Source organism: Heterocephalus glaber, unplaced genomic scaffold (genome assembly GCF_053883595.1).
Source record: "Heterocephalus glaber isolate CG9 unplaced genomic scaffold, H.glaber_assembly_v1.0 deba00001428, whole genome shotgun sequence".
NCBI lineage: Eukaryota > Metazoa > Chordata > Mammalia > Rodentia > Bathyergidae > Heterocephalus > Heterocephalus glaber.
The window spans coordinates 31699285-31711330 of NW_028258293.1; the positions used below are offsets into that span (position 1 = coordinate 31699285).

At 55.2% G+C, this 12046-nt stretch overlaps 1 protein-coding gene across 4 annotated transcripts in view; it reads left to right on the plus strand.

Moving 5' to 3' along the window:
• Positions 1-12046, plus strand: part of Myo7a (myosin VIIA) — a 78501-nt gene that overhangs the window by 8546 nt on the left and 57909 nt on the right. For all 4 annotated transcript variants that reach the window (XM_087212000.1, XM_087211997.1, XM_013067417.3 and 1 more), the window contains exons 3-4: positions 4325-4438; positions 8616-8768. In XM_087212000.1, the coding sequence (XP_087068126.1) occupies positions 4325-4438; positions 8616-8768 (267 nt within the window). The remainder of the gene's footprint in view (positions 1-4324; positions 4439-8615; positions 8769-12046) is intronic.

Below are 12046 nucleotides of genomic sequence, written 5' to 3' on the forward strand. Positions count from 1 at the left end.
TCACAGGGCCCTCTGCATGGCATGGTGGCCCTGGCTCACAGCGCTGGAGTCAGGTGCTCAGTCCAGCGTGGACACCAGGACACAGGAGCTGTCTTGGCCCACTGCAGGGTGAGCTGTGAGCTACCAGGTTGGGCCCGTACCTGGTGCTGTCCTGGGGACCCTGCACCAGGCCTCAGAGGATCTTCACCTACAGCTGGCCCTAGGGCTGGGTGCAGAGCACTGGAGACAGGCTCTTCACTCCTTTCGCGCCAAAGGAAGACTTTTATCTGCTTCAGTCTCCAGAGTTGGCCAGTGCGGCAGAGGCGTCCACTTCCTTTAGTTCCCCAAATGCAGAGTTATTATCGTCTATTCCATGACATTCCTGCGTTTCTTTCTATAGAATATATACTGATTTTCTCCAAAACTGCATTCAGGGTGAGGTTTCAGGTGCCGCTCACCCCAGGGCCCCAAGGCTCAGTTCGCTGCTGTGACCCCAAGGAAACTGCCCGGAATCCCTAAGTTGGGGCATCAGGGTCCGCGAGGCGGGAGGGGTCCCAGCTGCTCGTCGCCCCCCTCCCCAGCCGCCCGAAGGCGGAACCTAAGCCGCCGTTGCTATGGGCCCGCGGCAGACGGCGGGGTTTAGGGTTCCCAGCGCGGGCGGGTGTAGCGCGCGGGATTAGGTGAATTAGGGAGCCGGAGGCCGATCGCCTCCGCCGCAGCGGCCGGGCCCTGCGCGCCATGGAGCCCCCGGGCCGCCCTGCTGACCCCGGAGAGGAGCGCGCTCTGCAGCCCGGCAAGTGGGCGCTCGTCCGCAGCCTGAATCAGGCCCTCAAGACTTTCGCAGTCCTGCGGGTGAGAGGGAGCGGGAGGGCGCGCCCAGCCAGCTGGGCCTCAGTTTCCCCGCCGGTCAGGCGTGGGGCCGGCCACAGAGTCTCAAGGCCCTGGTACTGCAGAAGGTCTGCAGCCTGGGATCCTGTATGTTGCCTCCCACCCCGGAGTGACTCTCCCCAACCCGCCTCTAGGCAGGGAGGTTTTGCTTGTGGAAAACCAGGGGTGGGTAGGAAGAGAGACTTCCAGCCTTTTCTGAGGTGAAAGCAGGGAGTGCCCCCTGGGCACAGAGGGGCCTCAGCCAACCTTTGCTGGCCAGCTAACTGCCAGAAAAGCATGACCACTCTGGGTCCCCTCAGTCACCAAAAGTGAGCAGCCAGACACTTCCTTGCTCATAGGTGCCTCTGCAAGAGACTGCCTGGCCTCTCCCACCTGTGAAATGGGGCTGATGAAACCACTCTCCCTGAGCACTCAGGAAGATAAACAAGGGTGAGGGCTGAGGGTAGGGGTACTGGGACAGACTCAGTGTCTTCCAAAAGCAGGTGCCCAAATGCAAGCCAGGTCCCAGAGGAGGGAAGAGGCAGAAAGGCCTCAGCCCTGTGCAGAGTCGATGTCCTTCTGAGGCTGGTCTGCTGCCTGGGAGGAGGCCTGCATTTGCGAGTCTCTCCTCTTCACCTGTGCTGACTCTCCGTTTTAAGGCTGGTGAAAAGTGAGGCCCGGAGAGACCGAATGACTCATCTGAAGTCACACAGCCTCAGTAGCAGAACTGCGACCAGAGCCCCAGGCACTTGACCACAGGCTCACTGTGGCTGTGTGCGGGCTTTCCTATGTGTGTGGCGGGGGCACTGGGATTTGGGGGTAACCTTGGGAATACTTAAGTGGACCTGTTCTAGGAAATCACTACCCTAAGGCTGGGAGCCTGCAAAGCTGGGGGTGGGGTGTTAAGGGCCCCTCTGCTCTAGCCACTCACCTGACAGTTGAAAAACTAGAACTTGTCCCAGGTTACACAAGCCACACCAAGGCATGTGGCCAAGCCACAAATGGGACCTTCAATTCAAGGTGAGGTCCCCGCAGGGGCAGTGGGGCTGGATGTCATGCCAGCCTGGGGATTAGGCCTGGAGCTGGGTCCCCTGTCCTTGTGGCCACGTCCTGCCTCAATGAAGTGTCCTCCTCCATCACAGCCTCCTTCCTCCTTCCCTTCGCTCCCCTGACCAGTGACCCTGTGTTGGTTCTCACTCTGTCTTCCAGGTGCCAACAAGCCTACCCGTCACTGTTTCTATGAGTGACTGTGCCAGATTCCTTTTTCTCTTTGGGCCTCAGTTTCCTCACCTGTAAAATGAAGACCCTTACTTCCTGGCTGCATTCTGACATCAGAACTTTCTCTGGGGCCAGAGGAATGTTTGTCTTCAGAGATTGTCTTGCCTCAGACTCTCCCTGAAGCCCCTTAGTTGTTATTTGAAAATATTTCCTCAACCTCTGGCCTGCACTAGAAATAGTTGTCACTGTCCTACTGGTGACAGATGGATGGATGGATTTAAAAATGAAAATCATTCATGCCATTTCCCGAGATTGAAAGAGTTCTAGGCACTTCTGCTTTCTGTGTGGCTCTGAGCACCTGAGTGGCCTCTCTGAGCCTCTATTTCCTGCTCACATGAGGTTTTTGTTTTTGTTTTGTTTTAGTGGTGCTAGGGATTGAATTCAGGGCCTTTTCATTGAGTTACACCCCAGCACTTTAAAAATTTTTTTGTTTGTTCTGAGGCAAGGTCTCACTAAGTTGCTAAGCTGCGCAGGCTAGGCTCAATCTTGTCCTCTTCCTACATCAGCCTCCCAGAGTTAGGATCACAGGCCTGCACCACCGCGCCTGGTCACAAGGTGTTTCATTTTGGCTAGTCTGTTTTCTCAGTGAGGAAGAAATTTTTCTTTGTGCCAGGACTTGTCGGGGTCAGGGTTGCAAGTGACTCCTCCTAGGCCCAGGGACCTTATCAGTGTTTCCTGTTTTGCTCAGGACGGGGCCCAGGGAATGTTGGGAAAGAGCACTGGGTTTGGAGTCTGTCAGTCCTGATCTTTGGTCTGGCTGTTCCCACAATACAGCTGTGTGACCCTGGACACATTCTGTGACCTGTTTGAAGAGATAAAGTGGGGACAGAATCCCCCACATGAGGGTCATCGTGAAGGTCAAGGGCATCTTATTATAGGGGACATCTAGCTTGCTGGGAGCGGGCTGTGGGGTGTGGTGAGTTCTCATGGAGCAGGGTTCGGTGCCCCTGGCTCCTGAGTTAGCCCCTTGCACAGGCGCTGCACCCCTCACACACATCCTTTCACACACAGTCATGCCGCACACTTCCGCGCACATTCACACTGCTCTCACTGCCCCTCCTCTCTCACTGAGGCCTGTTCTCTTCTTGGCTCTGGGCAGTCAGGGGTCCGCTGTGGGGTTGCGCTGTGCTTTGGGAGTGGGGGCTGTGGAGCCCAAGGGGAATACTCCATTCTCCACTCTCCACGAAGCAGCCGGGTGTGAAGAGGGACAGTTGGATGAGCTCCCCACTCTCATCAGATCCTGCCTTCTTGCTCTTCCTTCCTGCCTCGTGGTCTTTACCCACGCCACTCCCTCTGTGCAGATTATAATCCCCTGCCTTTTCCTCAGCTGGCTGCTTCTTATGCTCCAGGTCTCCGCTCCGAGTCTGAGGCTGGCCACCTCTGTCATCCTCCACTGTTAGCATCCTTACCACCTTCACAGTGCCCACCAGTATCTGAAGGGATTGTGTTAATAATAGACCTGCTCAGTTGTTCATTTTCTGTCTCCTTCAGATAGGATGTAGACTCCATAGTCACTACCCATCTCCAGCCTTTAGCTCAATTAGGTCTTGTATTCAGTGGATCCTTAATACATGTTTAACACATTAGCACTGGCTGTGGTTGTCTTGAGGCCATTTCTCTGCTTTAAGTTTTAGATTTGCTTTCCATGAGCCCTTCTGTGTAGTGAGAACCAGGCTCCAGGCCACATAATACAGGGGACGTAAAGTGACACTTGCCCTCCAAGGTCAGGGCTGCCTCCACAAGATAGGATACAGCATGGCCCAGCAGTGTATGGAAGGGACTCATCACTAGGATGAGAGAATCTGCCCTGGAAGTTGGGGTGTCATCTCCTGAAGACAGAGGAAGCGGTTTGAGTGGTTTGGTATTTGTGTCCCAACCCCAGTGAATCCACCAGGCATAGGTCCTAGGAAGCCAGGCTTTAGGCAGGCCTGGGTTGGAACTGTCCTGCTGTGAGACTGGATTTTCTCTCTGAGCCTGTACTTGCCCCTCTGTAGAATGGGGAGAGTAATGGTTGTTCCACAAGAGGGCTTGGTAACATCGTGGAAGTCCCAGCCCAGGGTCTGGCACCAGAAGGTCCCTGAAAGCACAGCTTTCCTTCCTTCTCTATGTCAGAGGGGAGCCTCCAGTGGTACTGGAGTTGGGCAGAGGGCTGCCGGGAAGGGTACCTGCCTCTGCTCATGCCTGGGCCTCTCGCCCACAGGGGGACTATGTGTGGATGGACCTGCGATCCGGGCAGGAGTTTGACGTGCCCATCGGGGCTGTGGTGAAGCTCTGCGACTCCGGCCAGATCCAGGTGGTGGATGACGAAGGCAATGTGAGTAGCCATGCCCTCTGCCAGCCCCCATGTCTGGGGAGCACAGGGCTGCCGGTGCCCCAGGGCAGGGGCCAGGAAGTGACCTGCATGGAAAGATGGAGGGACTCAGTCCTGTGCTCCCACTTCTGCCTCTCAGACACCTCCTCTTCTATGCAGCTTTCCCCACTTCTCTAGCAAGAGGGGTCTCCCCTTCTCTGCCCAGGCTGCCTGTTCCACATCCCCAAGCACCTGACCCATTCAGCACAGTCTTTGAAGAAAACGTGTCAGGCACAGGGCTGCCTTGAGGGTGGACAGATTGGATTCAAATCCCATCTCGCCCACTTATTGGCTGTGCAACCTTGGCCAAGTCTCCTTCCCTTCCAAATCTCAGTTTCCTCTTTTCTAAGATGTAGATAAGCCTAACTTTCTCTTGGAGCTCTTGGCTCCCAAATCACACATGCAAAGCCCCTCAGTGAAGTTAGTGCCAGCCTGACAGTTAGTTGGTCTGTAAATGCCTACAATCTTGCTCTGTCTCGTCATGGCATCAGATGAATCCCTTGTCCACTGGGACACTGCCCTGGGAATCAAGCTAACAGGTTAGCCCTTGACCTCTCAGGGCCCAGAAGAAAAGGGACACAGGAAGTATAAACTTGATAGGTGATGATAATGGGGCTTTGTGCAAGGAAGGTGAGCTCTGAAGCCAGTGTTGTGCCCCGGGGAAGGTGGGGCTCTGTACAGGGGAAGCTTAGAGCCTCTGAGCATGTGGACAGCATGCATGTGCACCTGTGTGACACTGGGGACAGGTAGGTGCAGTGCAGAGTGGTTGCAGCTTGGCAGGAACATGAGGGACCAAGGGAGATTCAACTTCGGATAGTGCCCAGTGTTGTGCCTGGCACTGGGGACAGAGATACACCTGAGTCCCTGTCTCAGCTCCCAGTCTGAGAGGGGAGAGGAAAAATAGGGTGCAGTGACTTGGAACGGAGGCTCTACTCAGGGAGGGGAGGCCCAGGGGTCTCTAGGCTGGGTGGTGGGTGTGGAGTGGACAGGGGTCCCACTGATATCCCGAGGCCCTCCAGGGCACCCTCTCAGGGTTTGCAAAGCCCTTTGACACAAGTTCCATCTTTAGAACTTCACTGTATTTGGGATAGGCAGGGTGGGCTAAACTGTTATCCTATGGGGAAACTGAGGGACTGAGAGGGCCCACATGGCTAGTTACACAGCTAGTAAGTGACAGTGCTAGGAGCAGAACCCAGGACTTCTGGCTTCTATGCATGAGGTTTCCCTGGTCAGCATCTCAGTGGCAACTGTGAGACTCGGGTTCCATTAGCCATGCCTTTGTCCCCAGGGTTTTGGAACTAGGGGTCTACAGCATCTTCCTGAGGCTCCAGCTCTAGGACCCCCTAAGATGCCACTGTGAGGCTGCAGTCACAGAGGAGGGGACACAAGGCACAGCTGGCAGCATAGACAGACCTGTGTACCTGCCTGGAGTCCCCAGGGTGGGGACCAAGGACTCTGCCTGCAGGCTTAGGTTTCACCTGGGTTATGTTGCATGTCAGCTGGTGTCCCATAACTCTGTGTCACCAGATCCCTTCCCATGCTGCACCCCCAGGCCCCAAGACTGGGGGCTGCAGGGGGCGGGGCATGAATAGCTGGCAGGGGACACATTAGAGAGGCTGGGGAGTTGCCTCAGTGGTACTGGGCTCTGAGGTTTCTGGCCCCTTTTCTGTCTCTACCCCCCCTTCCATTCTGGACCATTGTCCTCTACCCCACATCCTTCCACAGACTCCCAGCAACTTGAAGCAGGCACCAGGCAAGTCACATCTGGTTCCCCAGAACTCAGGGGGCGGGGTCTATCCAGGGAGCGCTATCACTCAAGCCCTGTGTGAAGGGTTATGGGTCCAGTCCTCTCTGGGACCCTGGGTTCCACCTTCAAAGCCATTCTCCAGGCCAGAGGGCCCTCTTTCCCTTCCTCCACGCAGCACCTTTTCTCTCCAATCGCAGTCCCAGCCAGTTCTTTCTCAAATGTGTCCTCAGTCCCTGGAATTATCCATGTTTATTGTCTCCCTGTCTTTATATTTCTCTGTCTCTCAAACTCTCTCTCTCTTGCTCTTGCTCTCCTTTTGCCCCCTCCCCCATTCCCCTGTTTCTTCCTCTCCCTCCCATTGTCTCTGGCATTCCTTCAGGGCCTGGCCTGGCTCCTGCCCTGGTTACACTTTGCCCTGGGCTAAGCCATAATGCTATGGACCTTGTCCGAGGCTGCTGCCCTCAGCTGGGAGGGGGAAGTGGCTAGCTCTGCCTCTTAGCTGGGTCAGTCATTTTACCCCGTGAGTCTGACTTGTCACTATAGAGCGAGGTCTGTAATTCCATTCCTGAACATTATGAGGAGTGAATTAGAGCATATGTCATCTTTATAGAACCAAACATGATAGAGGACTCATCCCCAGCACTGGTTGAGCATATCCTGGCCCCAGCACTGTGCAGACCTGGCAGGAGAAGGCTATCCACAAGAGATTCCAGCATCCCCTGGAAGAAGGCATTGTCCTCCACCCACTTTATAGATGAGGTCATGGAGGCTCAAGAAGGCCAAGTGACCTGCACAGAGCTGCAGGCATGTGGCAGCTGTGCTGCCTCCTAACCTGGGTGCTGAACCATCCTGGAAGGAACCGTGCACTGGGGGTGGGGCCGCCCAGTGGGGAAGGCATTCACCGTACCCAGGAGCCCTTCCCCTCTGACCATGCCTGGGCCTAGGTCAAGACAGGCACAGGGACAGGCAGAGGGAATTTTCTAAACAGATCAGCTTTTATCAAGAAATAGGGTGTCTTGGAGCGAGGAATGTTCCACAAGGGACTGGAAAGTCCAGGAGGGTTGTTGACCTCACCATCTGGCCCCTCGGGCCTTAGGAAGGGCTGCGTGAGGGCCTATCCTGGACTGAATCTCCTGGCCACAGAGCACCATGGAACTGTGTGGCTGGCTCAGCCTGATCCTGTCCCTCTGGGTTCCCTGGCCTGGCCAAGAGGCAGGGGATGACCCAGGTGGGAGACAGCGGTCTGGATGGGGTGCAGCTACCACCGTTTGGTGCTGAGAGGGTGGGACTGGGTGCCAGCTGGATGCGGCAGAAGGACTCATGCCCAGATTCTTGCTGGTGTCTAGCTTTGGGCTGGTCGTGCTGGAGAAAAGCTGGAGGAGGCACAGGTGTGGAGGTGACTAGTGCATCACCTCTGCTCAGCGAGTCTGAGCACTTGAGCTGGGAAGTGGCCTAGAGGCCCCCTTGCCCCTCAGATGGTCGGTTCCTATCTGCTTCCAGGCTCCTGGGTCATGGCATTTGGTAGTAGGAGGGCTGTGGGGCTCCACTCCTGCTGCAGGCACAGCCTGGAGTTCAGGTCAGACTCTTGCTCCGCAGAATCTGGAATGGAGAAGGTGTTGGAGACCCCAGCAAAGAACAGCTCCAAGAGCTGGAGGAACCCAGGGTTTTGCAAGCTGGACGATGCACCTGCCTGCCACCTCGTGGCCAGGAGGAATATTGCAGGGGAGAATAGAGGGACTGGAAGGTTACCTGCACCTGGTCACCCTCAGCTCACAGACACGTAGTTCTCCTCTTGCTCCATATGTCATCAGCAAGCTCTGTGATGTGTGTCCGCTAGGCCAATGTCTCCTTGTGGCTGTGGGCTTTCCTTCTGACATGCCATGCCTACTCCAGCTTCCAAGTTGCTGTTCTTGCTGTTTCCTGGGCTTGGCATTCCCTCTCTACATCTTCTTATGGGGTTTCTTTCTCCTTATTTGGAACTCAGCTCAAGTGCCACCTTCCCAGAAAGGTGGCTCCTGAGCATCCTACCTAATTAGCTCCCTCTGTGGTTCTCCATGCCTGTCTGTTTATTCTTGGCATTATCCAAATTACTTTTTATGTATTTGTTTACTGGACATTGGATTTGAAGTCAAGTCTGACTCCAGTTATTACACTTTACACTCTATCTAAAGTGACTGGGGGGAGGTGTCTGAGCGCCTTAATGACAACCTTAAAGTGGGCCCAGTGTCCCTGCCCTGTCCACCTTCCACCTTGCAGTGGGCAGTACCATCCTGGAAGATCGCCTGTTAGAACTGAAGGTGCTTGGCCTCAGTGGGGTTGCTCCTGACCCCTTCCCAGGCGCAGCACAGCCTGGGCCCAGGACAGTGAGCTGACTTTAAGGCTGTGCCTCCACAGGAACACTGGATCTCCCCGCAGAACGCCACACACATCAAACCCATGCACCCTACCTCGATCCATGGTGTGGAGGACATGATCCGCCTGGGGGACCTCAATGAGGCGGGCATCCTGCGAAACCTGCTCATCCGCTACCGGGACCACCTCATCTACGTGAGTATCATCCAGGAGCCCAGCCTCCTGGAGCCACCACTCTGCAGCTGACCTCTGCCCAGGACTCATCTGCCTGAAGCTCATCCTCCTGGGTGGTGCTGATGTGGCATGTGGCTGGGAGAGGACTGTTTGCAGTACAGGCTCCTGTGCCTCCATAGACTTGAAGCCACTGGGAAGCCAGGGCTCAGTTAGTAACAGGCTTAGCACCCTGGCCAGGACGGGGGTGGGGGTGGGGATGAAGACCTTTGTAAACACTGGGTGTTTGCTGTGGGTTTGGGGCAACACTGGGTCCTCAAGGCCAGAGGAGCCCAGCTAAGGAGTATATGTCCTCAAAAAGGGGATGGAGCAGGACCTCAAAACCTTGAATTCAGGCCAGTGAGCCCTTTCTTCTCCACATCGAGACCCAAGAGACAAATGAAGCCCATCTAAGGCAGCAAGAACGACAGTGGACCAAGAGGGTGATTCAGAGGATAGCCGAGCACAGGCCTGGAGGCCATTTAGTCTCGAAGTTCACATGCCTTTGGGTCACAAGAACCCAGAATGAAAATGAGGATAGGGGAATTAGAAGAGGAGGGAGGGAGAAAGGAGGGAAGAGAAAGGGGAAAAAATTATCGAGGACCCCATACAGCTACTTTTTAAGTGGACTATATCTATCGAATTTACTCTATTCTAATTTAAAACAGAAATTTAAGAACTATTTATTAATTTACTGAAAATAACCACAATAGGATCCAGGCATGGTGGAACAAGCCTATGATCTCAGCACTTTGGGAGGCTGAGACAGGAGGATCACAAATTCAAATCCAGCCTGAGCAACTTAGTAACTCAGAAAGGCCCTGTCTCAAAATTAAAAAATGAAAAGGGCTGGATTCAATCCTCAGTGTGAAGGTCTGGGTTCAGTCCTCAGTAATGAAAAAAACCCCATAATAAACCCTTTACAGCATAGCATATTTTAATGGGGGAAAACTGTTTGTCAACATAAAAAAATTAGCAAGCACAGTGGTATTGCTTACAGGTTTGTCAGATCTCTTTAATTCTGCTCGATGGGTTTCATGTCTGCTTCCAGGCATGCAGTCTGATGTGCTATTTGGTTGGACCATGAGGAGACAATTTGGCCTCACAGGTTGTGTGTGTGTGTGTGTGTGTGTGTGTGTGTGTGTGTGTTACTGGGGATTGAATGAGAAGCCTCACCCATGCTAGCCGAATACTACTATTGAGCTATATCCCCAGTCCTTTTTAAAATTTTGTCTTAAGACAGAGTCTCACTAAGTTTTCTAGGTTGCTTAGGCTGGCCTTGAACTTGCAGTCCTCCTGCCTCAGTCTCTCTGGTAGTGGGGATTATAGATGTGTATCACTGCACCTGGAAGGTCTCATAGACTCGTAGATGGTAAGGGAAGACCTCGCATATTTCTTGAGAGGGGCTTTGGGACACACACACGTGTCTTTTTAAATACTCTGGAGAACTGCTCTAGTCCAGTAGCCCTATTTTAAGACAGGGAAACTGAGGCCCTTCCGTGTCTGTCATCCTTCTGACCCAGCACCACCCACAGCAGCTTAGAATGAAGGAAACCAAGTGTATGACAAGAGGAGGGCAGGAAGGAGCCCCGTGAGCAGGGCAGGCCTGGTTCTCCCAGCCCTGGCCAGACAGGTGCGGGTGGCTTGCTCAGGTGGGCAGGGTAGGAGGTGAGGGGTGGTGAGTGCCTGAGAGAAGGTGAGGGAAGGCTCTGAGGGTGGAGACTCCTGCTCGGGGAGTGGTAGGCAGGCTCCTGGGGGCTGGTGAAGTCAGCCTCGGAGATGGAGACACCTCTAGCAAGAGGCACTGCATGAATAGAGGGCTGGAAGCTGGGCCAGGGACTGTCATTCAGCTTGTCAGATGGGAAGGGGAGCCAGGCTGGAGGAGTCTGAGGGAGACCTGGAAGTTGCCCTTGAGGAATCACAGCAAGGCATTCTGGGGACCTGGGCTCCAGTCCTCCTGGCAGCAGTGAAATTTGGAACCCTCCCTCAGCTGCCAGAGCGGCCACTGGCCACCCTCCCACTCAGGTCTCTGTGGTTTCTGGCTCCCCAGAGGAGCAGTTGTGCCCGGGGAAGCAACACCCACCATGTGGGCCCAGCAAGCTGCTTCGCAGGGAGCTTTTTGGTACTGGAGGAGCCCCCTCCCTATTTCCCCTGCTCAGGCCTCACCTGCACTCGGACGTAGGGCACAGGAGGCACCTCCAGACATGCTCAGTGTCACCAGGGCAGAGGCAGAACTCAAGCCTAGGGCCGGGACACCTTACTGCATCCCAGAAGCCCCCTTGGGTCTGCACAGTATTCTTGGCAGCTCGCCCCTCTCTCCTCTCCCTGAAGGGCAGGTGTGTCCCGGAACTCTGTGCTAGTGAGCGGGGAGCCTGCCTGTCCACCTGAAGGTGGGGGTTACTACCAGAGCTGACAGACGTGCTGTCATTGTCCCTGTGCCTGAGGGGCCTGACCCCAAGGCCCACTCTCCTGTCAGAAGGTATAGAGGGTCCTCTAACCTTCCGGACTTCTTTTGGGGGAAGACAGGTGGCAGCCCCTTTGGGGTGGGGAGGCCCTAGATGAGGTGAGGGGGGAAGGCTACCTTCTTGTCAGGGCCTCTGGCCAGAAATCCAGCTGTGGTACCTCAGCCTGAGACTCGTGGCAGTGGGTCTGGGGATGTGTGGGGATTCAAAGAGGCTTCCTCACCCTGATGCATCCATGGTTCTGTGACTTGGAGAGTGAGGACTAGTGCGAGGCTTTGTAGAGTGATCCAGGCCATTGTCCCACCCTGAAACCGTACCCATCCCTAGCCATGGCAACCCCATCACTTCATGGATTGAGTTACCCTGAGCACAGCCCTATGCACCCAGGATTTCCTCAGGTTACCACAACTGGCTCACAGCCTTGGGCTGAGTGGCCACTCTGTCCCTGTTTTCCCAGGGCTTCCTGCTTCCAGCTGGCCCATCCCCAGGAGCCCAGGAGCCCAGGAGAGCACCCCACAGTTCCTGACCAGCCCTGGGCACCACAGAATGGGAGATGGCTCTCAGAGGGCAACTAGCAGCCCCTCACTGGGTAGCCCCAGGGGCCACTCGTCGTGCCTGGGACCTGTGGGGAATAGGTGGCAGGGCAGTGGGGACCCGGGGATCCCTGATGCTGAGCAGAGCCTGGAGCCTGTCTGGAAGGCGGGAAACCATGGCTGGGTCTTGGCTAGTGGCACGGGGGGTGCCCCAGGCCTGTCTGATCTCAGACTTCCTGTGGGCACAGTGGGACCCTACATGGGGAGA